Genomic DNA, 21,277 nt, shown 5'->3' with positions numbered 1-21,277 from the left:
ATTGGTTTAAATAAATTCACACTGACAGAGCAGTCCAATGAGAAGCTTAAAATTTTCTGGCGGCATTTTACAGCTCCCAAATAATATTGATTAAATAAATTTAAATATTAATTTAAATTAAAATAACTTACAGATAATTAAAAAATAAAATAATAATAAATTAATTAATTATTTTAAAGTGACTTGGAGTTGAGTGAGTTAAAAGTGGTTTAATTAAAATGACAAGTTTGAGGCGGCCATTTTGGTTAATCACGTGACCGCTGGTTGCCACCAGAGAGAGCAACTAGTCTCGGTCTTGATGATGAGAGAGGTGATGAAGTGAGTGCGCCGGGTCAGATTAGCTCAAGGAAGTCCTTAAAATTATCGCGTGTGTTAACATTACTTTACAGTTGTAATTTATTAAAAACCTTTTGAAGAATAATTAATAAAAAAATAAATTAATAAGTAGTATTAATAAAAATGGATCCACGGAGGTTAACGGAATATTTACGTGCGACGATTGATCCAGCTCAGCAGAAAGATGCGGAGGATCAACTTAATCAGGTGAGCCGCCCCTGAAAAACGTGCTCGTGGGTTATACCTTGATGCACATCGTATTTTAATCGACATGTGGCTTTTTTTAAAGCTATTGCTTATTATTTTAACAATTTAATCTTCATAGCTATTTTTTTTTTCATTTATTTTAGACTTGTAGCTATTTTCACAAAAATTATGTCTAGATTTTTTTTATTATTCATTATCTCAAAGGACAATTATTTAATGATGATTATTTTAGCTTCGCATATGTATATAAAATTACTATTTCATTTTATTGCTAAATAATAAAAATCTACAGTTGCAATAGATTAATTTTAACCTTAATTTTTATGATTATTATTTTTATTTCAATTTTACAGCTCATTTTTTATATTCTTGATATATATATATATATATATATATATATATATATATATATATATATATATATATATATATATATATATATATATATATATATGTATGTATATATGTATTTTTTATTTTTATATATTACTATATGTTCTAGTACTTGCTTGTACCATCCCTAGTATTTAGATATAATAAATTTTTATCTCCAAATGGACTTAAGACTTGGATGTAACGAATAAATGATTCATATCTGATTAAAAATTTCTAATGAATATTTTTTTTTCAGATTCATAAAATCATTGGATTTGCCCCGACGCTTTTGCAAGTTATTATGTCAGGAGAAGTCGAAATGCCTGTTCGTCAGGCAGGTAAGTAAAATGTCTAAATTATTTTAGAAAGGTCTTATAAATTTTTAATGCTCATTATTAATGTAATTATTTATTATTGTGTTTGTCTTTCAGGTGTTATTTATTTGAAAAATTTAATAGTCTCTAATTGGGCTGATCGCGAGCCAGAAAATGGTGTAGCACCATTTAATATTCATGAACAGGATCGGGCGATGATACGTGATTCAATAGTTGATGCAGTGGTTCACGCACCGGAACTCATAAGAATTCAACTGGCAATGTGTATTAGTAATATTGTCAAACATGACTTCCCGGCACGCTGGACGCAAATTGTTGATAAAATTACTATTTACTTACAAAATCCTGAACCTACTTACTGGCCTGGTGTTCTTTTAGCGCTTTATCAACTGGTTAAAAATTTTGAGTAAGTTTAAATTTTTAATTTTAAAATAATTAGGGCCCAAATTTTTAAAATAATATAACGGCGAAAATATTGGTCGTATAAATTGTTTAAATTTTTATTTAAAAAAAAATGTTTCTTATGATTTTTTTTAAATCAATATTTTCGCTGTGATTCCAAAATTAAGGTTCATAATTAAATGTTCAAATTTTATGAAAATTAATGCAGCAGATATTTAACTAATAATTATGGCAAAAAAAATTTAGAAAAAAAAAGACTTGTAGAAATTAAAAAATGCAATTTTTTAAAAATAATTTTTAAAAACAACTTGTTTGTTAAAAAAAATCAAAAAATTATCTAGTGACTGCTAATTTTAATGTAATAATTTTATGAAAATTAATTCAGCAAATACTCAACAATTTTCAGAAATTTTTTAATAAATATTTATGGCAAAAAAACTGACATGTAAAAATTATAAAAAAATTAAAAATGCAATTTTTTAGAAATAATTTTTCAAAACAAATTTGTTAAAAAAAAATTAAAAAATTATCTAGTGACTGCTAACTTTAATGTCATTCAAATTTTGTGATAATTATGGATCTAACTTTAGAAATTATGGCCAAATTTTTTATCCTAAAGAAAAAACATAAGACATTTTTTTTATAAAATTAAATTTTGAACTTTTGTTTGGAAAAAATTTTACAGCACTAATATTTTTCCCGTAATATTAAAAATTTAAACAATTTAATGTGAAATCACATTAAAGTTGGCAGTCACTTGAGAAATTTTAAAATTTTTTTACCAAACAAATTTGTTTAAAAAAATTACTTTTAAAAAATTGCATTTTTAATTTTTTAAAATTCCTATGTCAATTTTTTTTGCCATAATTTATTAAAACAAAATGATTAAATATCTGTTAAATTTATTTTCATTATTTTAAACTGTTATTTTGAATTTGCAAAAATCTTGGCACTAATTATTAACAAAATATTTATTTTTATTTATCAAGGTACAAGAAACCTGAAGAGCGAGGACCATTAAACGAAGCAATGACATTATTATTCCCAATGATTTACGAGCTGATAATCCGCCTTTTACCAGACCCATCAGAGCAATCAGTTCTCCTCCAAAAACAAATCCTAAAAATATTCTTCGCATTGACTCAGTATTCTCTGCCCTTGGATTTAATATCCAAGGAGTCATTTTCCCAGTGGATGGATGTGATCCGACAAATAGCAGACCGTCCAGTGCCCCCAGAAACAAACAACCCCGACATAGACGACGACGAGCGCGCCGACTTACCCTGGTGGAAGTGTAAAAAATGGGCCTTACACATTCTCCACCGTGTATTCGAAAGATACGGTAGTCCCGGTAACATCACCAAAGAATACAAAGAATTTTCCGAGTGGTATTTACGTACCTTCAGCGCGGGTATTCTCGAAGTATTACTGAAAATACTGGACCAGTATCGCCGGCGTATATACGTATCCCCGCGCGTAATACAGCAGTCGATAAATTACATAAACCAAGGAGTGAGTCACGCTTATTCGTGGAAATTCCTCAAGCCACACATGTTTGAAATAATCCGCGACGTTCTATTTCCCATTTTATCCTACTCAGCTTCCGACGAGGAACTTTTCACCAACGACCCTTACGAGTACATTCGTCTTAAATTCGACATTTTTGAAGATTTTGTATCCCCAGTAACAGCAGCGCAAACCCTCCTACACTCAGCTTGCAAAAAGCGCAAAGAAATGCTCCAAAAGACAGTTCAATTTTGCATTGAAGTCCTGACAAATCCAACAGCAGATCCCCGTCAAAAAGACGGAGCTCTTCATATGATAGGCAGCCTCGCGGATGTGTTGCTAAAAAAAAATCTTTACAAAGAACAAATGGACAAGATGCTCATGTCATATGTCCTTCCAGAATTCAGCAGTCCTCACGGTCACATGCGAGCACGTGCCTGCTGGGTGTTACACTACTTCTCAAAAATAAAATTCAAAGAAGAGCACATTTTAATAAACGCAACAAAAATAATTGTCCACTTACTATTAAATGACTCTGACCTACCAGTCAAAGTTGAAGCTGCTATTTGCCTCCAGTCATTATTATCATCCCAGGAAAAATCACAGAAATGCGTAGAGCCAATGGTCAAAAATATAACCCTTGAATTATTAAACATCATAAGAGAAACTGAAAATGATGATCTAACGAGTGTTATGCAAAAAATTGTTTATACGTATACAAAACAATTAACTCCGATCGCTGTTGAAATTTGCCAACACTTGGCGACAACTTTCAGCCAGGTTTTGGAGACAGATGAAGGAAGCGATGAGAAAGCTATCATGGCTATGGGGTTGTTGAACACGATAGCTACTTTATTGTCTGTTATGGAAGATCAGCCGGAAATAATGGCTCAGCTTCAACCAACAGTCTTGAGAGTTATTGCTCATATATTTGGACAAAGTATTATTGAATTTTACGAAGAAGCACTTTCGCTAGTTTATGATCTGACTGGTAAATTTATTTCTGAAGATATGTGGAAGGTACTTGAATTAATGTACCAGTTGTTCCAAAAAGACGGCTTTGATTATTTCACTGACATGATGCCGGCTTTGCATAATTATATTACTGTTGATACTCCGGCATTTTTGTCCAATGAAAATCATATTTTAGCTATGTTTAATATGTGCAAAGCTATATTAACTGGTGACGCTGGAGAAGATCCTGAATGTCACGCTGCTAAATTGTTAGAAGTAATTATTTTGCAGTGCAAAGGAAGGATTGATCACTGTATTACACCTTTAGTCCAGTTGGTTTTAGAAAGATTGACTAGAGAAGTTAAAACATCGGAACTGAGGACAATGTGCCTGCAGGTGGTTATTGCTGCGCTTTATTACAACCCCGCGTTGTGCCTACAAGCTATGGATGGGCTGCAAGGACAACTGGGACAGTCGACGGAGCCAATTGCGTCGCATTTTATAAAACAGTGGATTCATGATACTGATTGTTTTCTGGGGCTGCATGATCGCAAGCTTTGTGTCTTTGGACTTTGTACATTGATCAGCATGGGACCCAATCGGCCACAGGCGGTAAATGAGTGCGCTCAGCAGATTATTCCTTCGTTGATACTTTTGTTTGATGGGCTGAAACGCGCTTATGCTGCTAAGGTTGCTGAAGATGACGATGAGGATGGTGATACTGAAGACAGCGAGGGCGACGAGGAGGTTTTGTCCTCTGATGAGGATGAAATTGATGACGCTAGTCAGGAATATCTGGAGAAGTTACAGGACAAAGTTACACGGTCTGCTGGACAGCATGGGTTTAATATTAATGCGTCGATACAGGATGGTGATAGGTCTGATGTTGATGATGATGACTCGGAGTTTGAAGCTAATGAAGAAACGGCGCTTGAGTGCTACATTACTCCTCTTGATTTTGATGAGAATAATCAGGATGAATATGTTGTTTTTAAGGAAGTTATGCAAAGTAAGTTTTTTTTTTATTTTTTTATTAAATTTTAATTAATATTTAGTTTAATTTATTTAATTAATAATAACTAGCAATTTTGCAGTCACTATGTAACTGTCGTGACGTAAACTAAAAATAATGACTTTGGTTAAATTTCACTGTATTTTCTTAAATACTGACATTTTTAAAGATATAAGCTCATCCCGATGTTATACTCATCAAGACCTTTCATTTGAGTACCCACATCAATTTTTCATATATTTTGTATATTTATATATATATATGTATATATGAAAAATATATCAAAAATTGATGTGGATATTCAAATGAATGGTCTTGATGAGGGTAACATCGGGATGAGCTTATATCTTTTAAAATATCAATAATTAAGAAATGACCTAGTATTATGTGCACGATTGACATTTTTAAAGATATAAGCTCATCCCGATGTTACACTAATCGAGACCTTTCATTTAAGTACCCACATCAATTTTTCATATATTTTATATATTTCTATATTTATATATATGTATATATGAAAAATATATAAAAAATGCATGTGGGTACTCACATGAAAGCTCTTGATAAATGTAACATCTGAATCAGCTTATATCTTTAAAAATGTCAATAATTAAGAAATTACCTTGTATCTTGTGAAATATTGACATTTTTAAAGACATAAGCTCATCCTGATGTTACATTCATTAAGAGCTTTCATTTAAGTACCTACATGCATTTTTGATATATTTTTCATATATACATATATATAATATATATAAATATATCAAATATATGAAAAATTGATGTGGGTACTCAAATGAAAGGTCTCGATGAGTATAACATCGGGATGAGCTTATATCTTTAAAAATGTCATTAGTTCACAAGATACAAGGTCATTTCTTAATTATGTATCTAAAGAATTTTCGAACGCCGCCTAAATACTTACCATAACAAATTGACTCTTTTCTATTCTATTAATAATATAGATAATTATTATTAATTATAATAATTATATAATAATAATAATAATAATAATAATAATAATTTAATTAATTAAATTTAAATTTTAAAAAAAATTTATTACTAATTGTTTTATAATTGATTTTACAGACATTGAAAGAACTGATCAAGCGTGGTACGTAGCTTTAACTGGTCATTTAACAGTAGAACAGCAAAAAGCCCTCCAGGAAGTAATATTGCTTGCTGATCAACGTAAAGCGGCCTTAGAAAGTAAACGAATTGAACAGAGCGGTGGTAATTATTTTTTTTTATTTTTCATTTACAATAAGTACTTGTCTAAAAAATTAATTGATGGATTTTTTTTTACTACAGGATACGCCTTTCATTCACAGACTGTACCCACATCATTTAATTTTGGTGGGAAGCCACCAGGTCGATAAAAAAAAATTGTCTATGTGTTTTAGATTTTTAGGTAAACAAGAAATATAAATAATGAAGAATAAAAATAAAATAATCAACTTAAATAATTAAAATAAAATTGTCAATAAATTCTTCACTTACGGCACTTGTATCATCGACCACTTTTAAAGGGTAAAAAAATTACCTAATTATGCATTTTCTATTTACTATTTTTATGTAAAATGATCAACTGTACATTACTATATAAAGGAAAAAAAAAAAAAAAATAACTTGATAATAAAAATATGATCACGATGTTCCAATATCTGTGACGATAAAGAAAATTCAATTTATAAAATAACAATCAAAGTTTAAATTACTTTTGTACAATAAGAACAGTTATAGATTTATTCAAGAGTACACTTGTCCAGTCTAAACCTTTTAAAGCATATATATTTATTTACATAAATATGTTTTTTGAATGATATTATAAATTATATATTTTTCATGCTTATACATATATAAATATTTTTTTTTCTCTTTCATCAGTATCTCTTTTTTTAAATATTATTTTGTTATTATAATAATTGTGAAAATAAAATAATTTTACTTTATAATTTATAATTAAAATTTTTCGGGAAAGTATAAGTAATTTAAACAAATATTTCACTTATTAGATCATGCAATGTTCTAAGCAATTTTAAATTAAGTAAAAAAAAAATATTGACTCTGATTAAAGCCCGCCGAGAAAAATTTAATTTGTAATATTTGTTAAAAAAAAAATTCTATGTAATGTTGACATAAATACAACAAATTAAATTTTTTTTAAATACTCCAAATTACTTTATTTTTTATTATCTGTATACTTGTTAATTATTCGTCTTATTAAAAAAAAAAAAAAAAATAATATTAATTGAGTATCTTGTTGTGTTAAGTGATTAATAAATTTAATAATAGTATGTAGCATTTATTATTCATATCGAGGAGTACAAAAAAAGTAACTTCGGTATTCAAGTTTAAATTACATTTTTTTTTTTTTTTTTTTTTTTTAAATTATTAATACATAATAATGCAATCCATAAATATTTTTATGGCTAGTGTATTATTATGAACACGACGAAGCGACAATTATAGAATTGATTTAATTGAATCTGAGGAAAAATTTTTAAAATTGTAAAAAATTCTTATTATTTCATTAAGATTATTATAAAATAAAAATTATAAAAATAATAATTGTGGTGAGAATAATGAATAAATAAAAATTGAATAGTCTTTAAGTGGATCGGGTAAGTTAGCTTAAAAAAATAATAAATCTTCTTTAATAATTAAAATCACCGATCTTAGTAATGACCTTTGTTAAATTACACTGTACTTTCTTAAATATTGATATTTTTAAAGATATAAGCTCATCCCAATGTTACACTCATCAAGAGCTTTCATTTGAGTACCCACATGCATTTTTGATATATTTTTCGTATATTCATATATATAATATATATAAATATATGAAAAATTGATGTGGGTACTCAAATGAAAGATCTCAATGAGTGTAACATCGGGATGAGCTTATATCTTTAAAAATGTCAATAGTTCACAAGATACAAGGTCATTTCTTAATTATTGACATTTTTAATGATATAAGCTTATTCCGATGTTATACTCATCAAGAGCTTTCATTTGAGTACCCACATGCATTTTTGATATATTTTTCATATATACATATATATATAAATATATAAATATATGAAAAATTGATGTGGGTACTCAAATGAAAGGTCTTGATAAGTGTAATGTCAAGATGAGCTTATATCTTGAAAAATGTCAATAGTTCACAAGATACAAGTTCATTTCTTAATTATTGACATTTTTAATGATATAAGCTTATCCCGATGTTATACTCATCAAGAGCTTTCATTTGAGTACCCACATGCATTTTTGATATATTTTTCATATTTACATATATATGATATATATAAATATATGAAAAATTGATGTGGGTACTCAAATGAAAGGTCTTGATGAGTGTAACATCGGGATGAGCTTATATCTTTAAAAATGTCAATAGTTCACAAGATACAATCTCATTTCTTAATTATGTATCTAGAGATACTTTTCAGGAAAATTGTAGATGTAATACAATTATCATTATTTTTATTTTATAATAATTTTAATGAAATAATATAAAATTTTTCTTACTTTTAAAATTTTTTCCGAATAATTAAAAATTAGGTTTAAAAAATTTTTATCGTCTCGCTTCGTTAGATACAAATGGAGATCTTTTATTAAAAAAATAAAAAAAAAATGACATCCAAGCGTTTATCACCACGATTACAAAATTATATTTAAAAAATAATTATCAGTTACATTACTCGATAAATAATTGGATCTAGTAATTACTACGGCTATCACACTTGGTATTAATTTAAATTTAAAATACAATTCAAATCACTTGGTTTATTTTTTTATTTATTAATAATTATCCTCAGTATCAATATTTATTTATATATAAATCTCCACGATATTTTCTGTTTTTAAATATTATTATTATTAATAGTAGCTATTATAATAAAAAATAAACAACAGAATCGGGTAATTTAAAACTCGCATGAATGTGCTTAAAATTAATTATTATTATTAATGTTAATTTAATTAAAATTGTCCCAGCAATTAAACGATGTCTTAGATGGTATTACGACGACATTGAAAAATTTGGCTAGCCACAACTCACTTATTTTAAATAATAAAATTATGTATAATTAATTAAATATTGTATAGATATTTATAAGTAAAAATTACTTGTATTTTGACAGAAGCAGTCTAGAGTATTGAACTAAAATGTTATAAAGAATCGCAGATTTATTTTACAAACGTGATTAATTTTTTATTCAATTAATTATGATAATTGTTCTTATTTACGGACGCGCAAGTAACAAATAAATGTTTCATGTACGTCCGATTATTATTAATCCACAGTTTTATTTTCTAGTAGCAACTTTCAGTGAGATTGCGTGTAACATATATCTTCATAAACTTGGAATAAAAATGTATCACTTGAGACACCGCTCAAAATAAAATGATCCCACGTACCCACCTCTCATGGCTTTCGTTACATTTTGTTCAAAGGCCCGTCGGTTTGTTTGTAAAACTTCAGCCGCGTCTTTATTTAAAGGATCTTCTGGATTCGGTTCCTGTTGATAAAATTATTATAATTATTTTATAAATTATCATTCAATTGAAATAAAAAATTAATTTGAATTTTCTAGAACTTTGATAGAAGCTTTCTTTAAAGAGATATCTTGAATAGATAAGAAACAAGCCGCTTTTAATCCAATGATAATTTATTAAGTCAAGTTAAAAATTTTATCAATAAAATGTTTGATAAATAATTTATGTAAAAATTAATTTAGCAGATATTTTATAATTTTAAGAATTTTTTAAATAAATTATAGCAAAAAAATTAATGTGTAGAAATTTAAAATGCTATTTTTTAAAAATAATTTTTCGCTAAAAAATTGATTTAATTTTTTTGAATTTCTGTCAATTTTTTTTTGCAATATTTGTTAATTAAATTATGAAAATTAAGTTAGCCGACATTTAAAAATTTTTAGAATTTTTTTTTATTGAAAAAATGATTAAAAAAAAATTTTTTATTTGTAAAAAACTTTCAAAACTATCAGTGCAATTTTTTAGAAAAATTTTTTTTGTTCTAATTTAATTATTAAAAAAAATTAAAAACCTTGGCTACCCGGAAAGAACAAGATGACACTAGATATCATCCGAGATTGTACTCAGTGATATCTGTGGTGAAAAACAAAAAAAAACAGATAGTAGCTAGAAAAATCCAGATTATATTGGGTGATATCTGGATTATGCTCATTGTAATCTGGATTATACTAGATACTATCTGAATTTTTTTTTACTAAGTATAATCTGAGACGATATCCAGTATCATCTTATTCTTTCCGTGTAACTTTAGTATTATAAAATTATAAAACATCGGATGAAAATTTAGCTGATATTCAAAAATCTTTAGAATTTTTTTTTATTAAAAAAATTATTATAAAAAAATAAAAAAACAATTTTAATTTGTAAAAAACTAAAAACTGTCAGCGCAATTTTTTAAAAATATTTTTTTGTTCCAATTTAATAAATAAAAAAAAACAAAAAATTAAAAACGTCGGCTAACTTATAGTGATAAAGTTAGCCGACGTTTTTAATTTTTAATTTTTTCTTTCAATTAAATTAAAACAAAAATATATTTTTTAAAAATTGCATTTTCAATTTTTCAAGTTATCTACTAATGAAATTTTTTTTTATTTTTTTTATAATTTTTTCAATAAAAAAAAAAATTCTAAAAATTTTTAGATGTCGGCTAACTGAATTTTCATAGCTACCTTTAGTGTTATAAAATATCTGCTAAATTAATTTTTCTAAATCCTGTAAGATATTAAAATAATAAAAAATTTACCAAAAATAGATATTGTAAGCCATAGACAATCGAGTTGATGGTGAGCACAGGTTTCCAATCTTCTCTCAAAATATTTAAACAAACATTTCCTTCGAGATCAATGTTTGGATGATAAACTTGCGTTTCACACTTGACTTTAGGTGGCTCATGTGGGTAATTGGGGCCGACTTTAAAACTGAATGTGAATTTACCGCCCCGATAAAAGCCCTAAAAAAATTTTAAAAAATGACAGCTGATTACAAAAAAAGACAATTAATAATAATAGCCTTACCTCATCGGGGCAAATAATTAATTTGAAAGTTAATAAATCATCAGGATCAGGAAATTCAGTGCCACATGTCTTCGGCAAATTTAACTCATTAATATCTTAAAAAAAAAATACCAATTAAAATTCGATATAAAATAAAATAATACAAGATTATAAACAAACCTTTCGTGATCCTCAATTGCGCAGCCGATGCTTTCTTTTGGCTACCTGGTTTTGGTGATTCGCCATCTTTCTTAGCTTGTTTCAATGAAAATAATTTGATCATCTTAACCTTTACCCGCGTTTATTATCTATTTAACAATACTAAATTTAATTAAAAAAATAAATTAACTAGGATTAATCAAATTTCACTAGTCATTAATAACAACAAAGTAAAAAATATTATTGTTTTTATCACAATAGAAATATAGCTAAATATAAGTGCTAAATAAATATCTCTTGTGTGTAATGGTAATGTGCGTCAGTCACTCGTACGACCTTGCTACTCCAACGGAACACGCTGGCCCTCTGTACTCAATAACTGTTTTCTCGGAGTCACTTTTTTTCCCCGTCAAATTAGCGCTAGACTATTTTCACGTGAATTTTAAAAACTTAAAATAAATTTTACTGTCAAAAATTTTTTAATTACTTTATTGTTTTTTATTTTGCAGAAAAAATATTAGTAATTAATTAAATAATAAAAAATACTCAACTGATAATTTACAAACGTTGGAGCGACGCGTAATTTTAACACAAAATGGAGAGTGGTTTAAATTGAACGGTTTTTTTTTTAAATCGTTTCCGTAGTAACGAGAGTAATACAAACAACATTTATGTCAAAGTCGAAATGTTTTGTACTTAATATTTTAGTGTTGTTGTTATTGTTATTATAAATATTAATTTAATGTTATTGGAGTTGGTGTAAAGCAAATAAAATTGTAAGTATTTGCAATAATATACTTTGATACTGAAATTAGCAGACAGTTGACATTTTTTTTATTTTTATTGCAAATTAGTTATAAAAAAAAGTATTTTTTTTAAATTTGCACTTGTAATTTTTTTAAAATTATTAAATGTAGAATTTTTTTATTAAAATTTTTTAGTTATTGTAAAAATAAAAAAAATTGACAGGTGTATCTTAATTTTAGTTATTAATACACAAAACAAAGCCAAGTTCCAATCAAAACATTTTTTCCTAAATGAAAACTCACTAATCAGGTGAATAATAATTATAAATAAAATTTTTTTAATTTTATTTAAAAAAAAAAATTATTTTAAAAAATTGCATTTTTTAATTTTTTTACTTTTTAAATGTCAATTTTTTGCTAGGTATAATTTATTTGTCAAAAAAATTCTAAAAATTAAATATCTAAATTAATTTACCATTATTATTAAACATAAATAAATAACTCCAAATTTGTAAAAAAATTTTAGAATGAAACTTGAGGTATAGAAATGACACTGAAGTTGACAGACATTAAAAATTTTTTTAGAATTTTAATGAGAATTAATCCAGCCGATATTTATTAATTTCTAGAATTTTTTTAACAAATAAATTATGGCAAAAATAAATGAGAAAAAAAAATTGACATGTAGAAATTTTAAAAAATATTATAAATGCAACTTTTTTAAAATAATTTCTCAGTAAAGATTTATTTGGGAAATAAAATTAAAAAATTATCAAGTAACTGGTAACTTTAATGTCATAGAATTTTATGGCAATAAAATGATTATAAAAAAAAATTTCACATGTGAAAATTAATAAAAATTACAAGTGAAAATTTTTAGAAACATTTTTTTATTATAATTAATTTTAAATTTAGCTGTCACTTGACAATCTTTTAATTTTTTTTAACAAAAAAATTTGTTCGAAAACATTATTTTTAAAAAATTGCATTTTTAATTTATTAAAATTTTATAATAATAAAATTAGCCGAAATTTTTGTTTTTTTTATTTTGCTTAATTTATTGAATTATAACTAAAAAATGTTTTTAAAAAATTGCACTCATACTTAGTTTTTAAAGTTTTAAACAAATGAAAAAATTTTTTTGTAATAAATTTTTAATAAAAAAAATCATAACAATTTTTAGTCGGCTAACTTTATATTCATTAAAATTTCTACAAGTGCATTTTTGTAACAATTTTTTTTTGCCATAATTTATTTATTAAAAAAAATTGTCAAGTGACAGCTTAATTTAATGTTATTTATAATTAATTTGTTATAAACATTTTTAGAATTAACAACTGAAAGTTAACTTAAGTATCATATATAAAAACCAATAATTGTAATAATAAATTAATATTTAATTTTAGAAACAAACAAACCAAAAATGCGAGCCCATTTAAGATGGGTAGACAAAGTCCAAGACAAAAGCGAGCAATGTATCTACGACTTGTGTTTCAACCCGGACGGATCTCAGCTTCTTGTCGCAGCTGGCCAGCAAGTCCTCGTTTACGAAACCACCAAAGGCGCGTTGGTCCAGCCCCTAAAAGGCCACAAGGACACAGTTTACTGCGTGTGTTACTCCCGAGACGGCAAGAGATTCGCCTCAGGAGGCGCGGACAAGTGCGTTATCGTCTGGACCTCCAAACTCGAAGGAATCCTCAAGTACTCTCACAACGACGCAGTCCAATGTATGAAATTCAACCCAGTATCCCACCAACTATTCAGCTGCTCAATCTCCGACATAGCCTTCTGGTCCAGCGAGCAAAAAGCCGTACAAAAACACAAATCCGGCGGTCGGGTGAACTGCTGCGACTGGACAATAGACGGCCAGTACCTAGCAATCGGCCTCTCAGCGGGCTACGTCTCCATCAGAAATAAAAACGGCGAGGAGCAGCTGCGCATAGACCGATCCAGCGGCTCTCCAATCTGGAGCGTGTCCTGGTGTCCATTACGCGACGACACCAACGTGGACATCCTCTGCATCGCAGAGTGGAACGGAGTGCTGTCCTTTTACACTCCAGTCGGCCAGCAAATCGGCCGGGAGCGCGCTCTGGACTTCATACCGCTAAAAGTCCTTCACTTTCCCGAAGGACAGTACTTGCTAGTCGTCGGGAGCAACAAAAAGTGCTTATTAATGAACCACGAAGGCATTCAACTAACAGAAGTCGGAGACTTGCAGTCATCTTGGATCTGGAGCTGTGCTATTCATCCTACCTCCGGTTACATAGCTCTAGGCTGCCAAGACGGGACTATAACTTACCTCCAGCTCACCTGGAACATCGTCCACGGTCTCTACGGCGACCGCTATGCCTACAGAGAGAACATGACTGACGTAATATTTATTTTTATTTATTTATTTGTTGTAATTTAAATGCCAAGGCATAAAGTCAAATAGCAAGAAGTAAAATACGTAGAATTTTGTTTCACATAAGTAATAAAATTTAGATTAGAAGTATTTGCTTCAGGGGGTATTCTAGTCTAGAAGCATGAATTTCAGGTAATTTTTTTAAGTGCCGTAAAAAAAAGGCAATCAATATTTTTACCAACCATTTTTTTATAAGTTATTTATTAACATTACAAGAATATAGAAAAAAATAAAAAAAGTTGAAAATTTAAAAAATTAGCAGCTGATGAAGTGGGGGGGGGGGGGTCTCAAAAAATTGGCACGTGACCATGCCCACGATTCCAACCCTCCTAGAAATCGGAAATAAAAAAGATTATTAATTTAGAGTAATGTCGTTATGGTATGAACTAGGATTATCCCCAAATTTCAATTTTTATTATTTTTAAAAAGTTTGAAAAAGTCAAAAAAAAATAGTACAAAAAAATTTTTTTTTTTCAGGCAGTCGCCATTTTAAGAAAAAATTTTTTACAACTTTTCCCTAGTTCATGCCATAGCGACATTACTCTAGGTTAATAATCTTTTTTATTTTTTTATTTCCGATTGCTAGGAGGGTAGGAATCGTGGGCATGGTCACGTGCCAATTTTTTGAGACCTCCCCACTTCATCAGCTGCTAATTTTTTGAATTTTCAACTTTTTTTATTTTTTTCTGTATTCTTGTAATGTTAATAAATAACTTATAAAAAAATTGATGGTAAAAATATTGATTGCCTTTTTTTTTACCGCACTTAAAAAAATTACCTGAAATTCATGCTTCTAGACTAGAATACCCCCTTAAATATAAAAATTTTGTAATATTTATAAATAATATACTTTGAATTTGAAGTATATCTTAACTAATGTAATAATTTAGTATATTCAGAAAGAGTAGCATGATTACAATTTTATATTATAATATATTTTATATAATAAAATAATATTATATTATTAAGTATCTTAATATACACATTTTTACACTTTACCAGTATTTCACAGTAATATAAATAGAAATCTAGCTAATCTAAACTTAAAAGAAAATCGAATAACTTCGATTTAAATGATTCTAAGCTGAGAATTTGGGATTTCAGGTAATAATCCAACATTTAATATCAAACCAAAAGGTCCGGATTAAATGCAAAGATTTGATCAACAAAATCGCAGTTTATCGCGACAAACTTGCGGTTCAATTACCTGAGCGTGTAATTATCTACGAGCCATCTGGCACAGCCGACGGGATGCACTACAGAATCCAAGAAAAATTATCCAAGACAATTAATTGCAATTTGCTAGTTGTTACATCCAACAACTTAGTCTTGTGCTTGGAAAAACGACTCCAGAGCTTATCATTCAGCCAAGTGGTAGAGCGTGAGTGGGTATTGGACAGTACAATTACGTACATAAAAGTAGTAGGTGGTCCAGCTGGAAAAGAATGCTTGATAGCTGGCTTAACAAGCGGGCAAGTTATTAAAATATACTTAGACAATCCATTCCCTGCGCACTTGACCAAAATTGATGGCCCGGTTCGCTGTCTTGATATCAGTTCAATGAAAGAGAAGCTTGCTGTGGTGAGTGAGCATGGTGTGCTCTCTGTTTTTGACCTATATACTGAGTACAAAATTTATGAGTCCGAAGATGTTACCAGTGTGGCATTTAATAGAGCTTTTGAAGACATGATGTGCTTTTCCGGGCGGGATTATTTGACAATAAAAGTCGGAGATTTTCCGGAGTTCCGGCAGAAATTAATTGGCTATGTTGTGGGGCACAATGGTTCTAAACTTTATTGTATTAATGGGACTAATATTGTTACGGTGGACATTCCTTTGTCGACTACGATGTACCAGTACTTGGACGCGGGGATGTTTGACGAAGCTTACGCTGTTGCTTGTCTGGGAGTCGCTGAGAGTGATTGGTTGGCTTTGGGGACTTTAGCGTTGGATAAATTGCAGCTTAATATAGCGCACTCGGCTTTTGCGAGGCTGAAGAAGCTGAGGTATATTGAGGTGGTGATGGAGATTGAGGAGAAGCTTAAGAGTGGAGAGTGGGGACAAGAAGCTTGCATGGCGACGGCTGCTGCTGCGATGGGAAGGTTAGTTAGTTAGTTAGATATATATTTATTTGTCCTTAGAGCCGAAGCTCCCTCAAGGCCATCAATAAGCAATACATTTTTTATATCGACGTTCTAATTAGCAAATTGTCTAACTCCATTTTAGAGAATCTTCAATTTGTACGAAAAAAACAATTAGTTCAAAATTTATTATCACTTTAAAAAACCATTTAATATCATTATAATCTATTAGAGATATAATATTTAGGTTTGAATCATTCAAATAATTTATAATTCGATTATGGCTACATCAAAATGTTAAAAAAATATGGCGTTAGACAAATTGCTAATTAGAACGTCGATATATATATATATATATATATATATATATATATATATATATATATATATATATATATATATATATATATATATAAGTATACAGTATTAAAATACAATTACAATAGTACTATTAGTTTGATAACATAACAACAGTAGAGCAAGGTTTTAGAGTTACCTAATACAGTAGTTAATTAGTAAATTAATAAACACTTTGAAACAGAAATTATAATTAACTAGCTGACTCGGTGAACTTCGTATCACCTACAATATATTTTATTACACATTTTGAACAGCGATTATCAATCTTTAAACTCTAATTTACTTCGATAAAGAATAAATACTGCACGGAAAAAAGTAAACTAATATTTACTCGGATTCCGGTTAATTTTTATAGTTTCAAACAGTAAAGCGGACATCGGGGTGGCAAAAATATAAATATTACAGAACTTAATGTAGAAAATATAAAAGCCGCAATTTATAATTTAATATCCAAAATAAGTGATTAGTAGCTGTCACTATAGTAAACAACGACTCTTTCATCTTAAAAAATTACAGTTTCAAACAGTAAAAATTGACATTTCAACATACAGTCCATATTATGAGGAGAAGGGAAACTCAGATGAAAGAGAAGAGGGTCTCACTCTGGGAGAATTTAACATTTCAAACAGTAAAAATTATACTTTTAAAATATACATTTTACCAGTCCAAGCAAGTCAATAATTACAGTTTGATTTTTAGCGTTGCGTTTAAAATTTACCATTTTACTTTGTAAATATTGACGTTGCTTGTATTAGAAATTTACTAACTTTATTTTATACTTTTTACATATCACTAGAAAATCGAACGCGCTTTGCGCGCTTCCGTCGACATATTTATTGTCGGCAATTTAATTAATCAACATTTTTACAAATTTAACTCATTAATATTTAACCGTTGCCATGGTAACCGTTGCTATGGTAAATGTTATCATAGTAACCGTTGCTATGGTGACAGTTGCTATGGTAATCGTTACCATAGTAACCGTTGCTATGGCAACCATTCTCATAGTAACCGTTGCTATAGTTACTATTGTCAAAGTGGTCACCATAGCAACGGAAAGCGACAACAATGAAAACGTCACACCAACTTTTTAATAAAGGATAAGATCATTTTTTAGGTACGAAATGATAAATATCAAAGTCTGAATTGTTAATTATTATACTTAAACATTTTAGACATTTACATAGCGAATATTACTGTTTGAAATAGTATTTTCTCCCATTTAAAGAGTAAATTGTAACGTTTAAATGGTAAATATTATAAAGTGAATAGTAAAATCACGATTTTACTGTTTGAAATGGTAATTTTTAGCAGTTGATCATTACTTAGTATAAATCGACTGTTATTTATTACAGTTTATTTTTTTCCGTGTGGATTATAAAAGATTGTTCATACATATTACAGGTTGAGAGAAGCTGCTAAGCTTTATCAGAAAGCGGGACTGCAGCAAGCTGCGCTGGATATGTACTCTGATTTGAGGATGTTTGATATTGCTCAGGAGTTTATTGCGACGGGGAATAGTCATGACAAGACTGTGTTGTTGAGGAAGAGGGCTGAGTGGGCGAAGAGTCTGGGAGAGCCAAGGGCTGCTGCTGAGATGTTTTTAGCGGCGGGAGATGTTGAGAGGGCTATTAATATTGTTTCGGAACATGGATGGATTGATATGCTGATTAAAATTGGGAGACAACTGGACAAAGCGCAGAGGGACAGTTTGTATACGATTGCGAAGAAGTTGAGGGAAATGGGGGCGACTCATGGAGCTGCGGAGGTATTTAGTAGGTTGGGGGATGATCCGGATGTTGCTGATGTTTTGGTAGATGCTCAGGCATGGCCGGAAGCTTTTGAACTGGTTGAGAGGAATCCGAAATTAAAGTCTAGGGTCTATGGACCTTATGCTCGGTGGTTGGCTGAGACTGGACGATTTTCGGAGGCTCAGGAAGGTAATTTGATTTTTTTTTTTTTTTTTTTTTTTTTTTTTTGGGATTGAGGAGTAGGGGGTTGATGAGGAAAAATTTTAGCGTTTCAGATGGCTGGACAGACTGAAGAATCTATAGCGGTATTGAGTACTCTGGCGAATAATGCGGTGCTGATGAATAAATTTAGGGATGCTTCTTATTTTTACTGGCTTTTGTCTCAGCTTAGTTTGAACTTGCCGAAAAATATTGAAGATATTAAAGCTATGTATCATGAGTACTCTGACAAGGCGGATATTTATTACGCTTATTATGATGTTTATAAGTATATGGTAAGTTTTTTTTTGGAAATGAAAGGTGTGGATGATTCTTGTGAATTGTTGATATTTTTAAAGATATAAGCTCATTTTGATGTTACACTCGTCGAGAACTTTCATTTGAGTACCCACATCAATTTTTCATATATTTTATATATTTATATATATGTATATATGAAAAATATATCAAAAATGCATGTGGGTACTCAAATGAAAGCTCTTGATGAGTGTAACATCGGGGTGACCTTATATCTTTAAAAATATTAATATTTAAGAAATGACCTTGTATTTTGTGCACGATTGACATTTTTAAAGATATAAGCTCATTCTGATGTTACATTCATCAAGACCTTTCATTTGAGTACCCACATGCATTTTTGATATATTTTTCATATATACATATATGTAATATATATAAATATATAAAATATATGAAAAATCCATGTAGGTATTCAAATGAAAGGTCTTGATGAGTGTAACATCGGGATGAGCTTATATCGTTAAAATATCAATAATTAAGAAGTGACCTTGTATCTTGTGAAATATTGACATTTTTTTAAGGTATAAGCTCATCCCGATGTTACACTCATCGAGACCTTTCATTTGAGTACCCACATCAATTTTTCATATATTTTATATATTTATATATATTACATATATGTATATATGAAAAATATATCAAAAATGCATGTGGGTACTCAAATGAAAGCTCTTGATGAGTGTAACATCGGGATGAGCTCACATCTTTAAAAATATCAACATTTAAGAAAGTACAGTACAATTTAACAAAATTCATTATTCAATAAAGCAAAATTTTACATTATTCAATTTAATTAATTAAATTTTTAGGCTGAACCATTTACTTCATTAATGCCAGAAGCTTTGTTCAACATATCAAGATTTCTATTAATAAAGCTCCAAGGTGTTTGCATGCCCAAAATATCCATGATAACAATCATCTACTGCCTTGTGAAACAAGCACGAACACTGGGTGCAAATAAGCTGGCAATGCAATTGCTGGAACGGTTACGAGGAATGAGGGTTCCCGATTACCTGCAAGCTCAAATAGAAGTGGAGACTCTGGCTGCGCGAGCTAACCAGTACCAAGATCCTGAAGAATTACTGCCTCTGTGCTACCGTTGCTCAACATTCAATCCTCTTCTGCCAGCTAATAACTATCCCAGTAATCGGTGCGTGCAGTGTAATCTAAAGTTTCATCACTCGTATGTATCCTTCGAAATCCTGCCTATTGTCGAGTTTGAACTGGAAGACGGAATCTCGAATGAAGAAGCTAAGAAACTTATCGAGGAGCCCATGTCGATTCCAGAAGACGCTGAGATCACTGAAGACCAAATGACCATAGCTACTGATCATACTGATTTATTTACTGCTCGGCTTATTAAATATGAGGTTTGTTTATTTATTAGATGATCTAATAACTAATGTTTTTTTTTTATTAATTTTATTCATTTAATTAATAAATAAAAATAAAATTTTTTTTGTATTTTTTAGACAAAATAAAAAATAAATTTTTTAAATAAAAAAAAAATAAATTAAAAAAAAAATTTTTTTTTTAATAAAAAAAGAATGAATTTTTTTCATAAAAAATACATAAATTTTTTTAATAAAAATAAAATACTTCGATAAAAAAAAAATTTTTTTAAGAAAATTAAAAAAAAAATTTTAAATCAAAAAATTAAACAAGAAATTAATTTTATTATTTATATAGGACAAAGTTGAAGGATCAACAATTAAAGTAGGACGAAATGTTTTAATGAGTTTAGAACCTTTTGAAGTATTAATTGTTCCTTGGCCAGAACCATTTAAAATTAGATACTACAGAAGAATATTAACTGACCTTCCAATTACGTATTGTAGCTCATGCTTAAGAGTAAGTTAATTATTTAATTTTATATTAATTAAACAACTGTTTAAATTTGTTATTATAAATAGTGTAATTTTTTTTTTAGTTGTTTCAAATGGAAGATTTCGAGATAGCGTTAATAAGAAACGGCCATTGTCCGTTTTGTCGAGACGCAAATGCAACAATAAATTAAATAAATAAATAAAGTACCTGACAATCTAAAAAAATCCGTCCAATTAAATTTAAAATT

General features: G+C 28.9%; 3 protein-coding genes across 3 annotated transcripts; 2 read left to right on the top strand and 1 right to left on the bottom strand.

Annotated features, from left to right (window-relative positions):
* Positions 1–300: 300 nt before the first annotated feature.
* On the top strand, positions 301–6,755 carry LOC123267208 (importin-7). Its single transcript, XM_044731755.1, has 6 exons — positions 301–543; positions 1,175–1,256; positions 1,350–1,659; positions 2,645–5,124; positions 6,217–6,360; positions 6,439–6,755. The coding sequence occupies exons 1-6, from the start codon at positions 460–462 to the stop codon at positions 6,504–6,506; spliced, it is 3,168 nt and encodes a 1,055-aa protein (XP_044587690.1). The 5' UTR covers positions 301–459; the 3' UTR covers positions 6,507–6,755.
* Positions 6,756–9,075: 2,320 nt separating this feature from the next.
* On the bottom strand, positions 9,076–11,702 carry LOC123267211 (NEDD8-conjugating enzyme Ubc12). Its single transcript, XM_044731760.1, has 4 exons — positions 11,364–11,702; positions 11,205–11,299; positions 10,934–11,140; positions 9,076–9,653 (listed from the first exon to the last, which is right to left on the bottom strand). The coding sequence occupies exons 1-4, from the start codon at positions 11,464–11,466 to the stop codon at positions 9,513–9,515; spliced, it is 546 nt and encodes a 181-aa protein (XP_044587695.1). The 5' UTR covers positions 11,467–11,702; the 3' UTR covers positions 9,076–9,512.
* A 122-nt stretch (positions 11,703–11,824) lies between these two features.
* Positions 11,825–21,276, top strand: LOC123267207 (intraflagellar transport protein 122 homolog). Its single transcript, XM_044731754.1, has 8 exons — positions 11,825–12,118; positions 13,495–14,459; positions 15,597–16,594; positions 18,338–18,873; positions 18,952–19,178; positions 20,013–20,573; positions 20,893–21,054; positions 21,134–21,276. The coding sequence occupies exons 2-8, from the start codon at positions 13,512–13,514 to the stop codon at positions 21,218–21,220; spliced, it is 3,519 nt and encodes a 1,172-aa protein (XP_044587689.1). The 5' UTR covers positions 11,825–12,118; positions 13,495–13,511; the 3' UTR covers positions 21,221–21,276.
* Position 21,277: the final 1 nt, after the last annotated feature.

This window comes from Cotesia glomerata, linkage group LG6 (genome assembly GCF_020080835.1).
Source record: "Cotesia glomerata isolate CgM1 linkage group LG6, MPM_Cglom_v2.3, whole genome shotgun sequence".
NCBI classification, from domain to species: domain Eukaryota; kingdom Metazoa; phylum Arthropoda; class Insecta; order Hymenoptera; family Braconidae; genus Cotesia; species Cotesia glomerata.
The sequence above is the reverse complement of the archived record's forward strand: the minus strand, read 5'-3'. Positions and strand labels throughout refer to the sequence as shown.

What these genes read in the sequence shown, in the direction of transcription:
- LOC123267208 (XM_044731755.1), top strand. Translation starts at nt 460, where the DNA reads ATGGATCCACGGAGGTTAACGGAATATTTACGTGCGACGATTGATCCA. An exon ending in CGGAGGATCAACTTAATCAG is followed by an intron (nt 544 to 1,174) that starts GTGAGCCGCCCC and finishes TTTTTTTTTCAG; the next exon opens with ATTCATAAAATCATTGGATT. An exon ending in AATGCCTGTTCGTCAGGCAG is followed by an intron (nt 1,257 to 1,349) that starts GTAAGTAAAATG and finishes TTTGTCTTTCAG; the next exon opens with GTGTTATTTATTTGAAAAAT.
- LOC123267211 (XM_044731760.1), bottom strand. Translation starts at nt 11,466, where the DNA reads ATGATCAAATTATTTTCATTGAAACAAGCTAAGAAAGATGGCGAATCA. An exon ending in TAATTATTTGCCCCGATGAG is followed by an intron (nt 11,141 to 11,204) that starts GTAAGGCTATTA and finishes AAATTTTTTTAG; the next exon opens with GGCTTTTATCGGGGCGGTAA. An exon ending in GCTTACAATATCTATTTTTG is followed by an intron (nt 9,654 to 10,933) that starts GTAAATTTTTTA and finishes TTTTATCAACAG; the next exon opens with GAACCGAATCCAGAAGATCC.
- LOC123267207 (XM_044731754.1), top strand. Translation starts at nt 13,512, where the DNA reads ATGCGAGCCCATTTAAGATGGGTAGACAAAGTCCAAGACAAAAGCGAG. An exon ending in ATGATGTTTATAAGTATATG is followed by an intron (nt 19,179 to 20,012) that starts GTAAGTTTTTTT and finishes TTAAATTTTTAG; the next exon opens with GCTGAACCATTTACTTCATT. An exon ending in ATTGTAGCTCATGCTTAAGA is followed by an intron (nt 21,055 to 21,133) that starts GTAAGTTAATTA and finishes TTTTTTTTTTAG; the next exon opens with TTGTTTCAAATGGAAGATTT.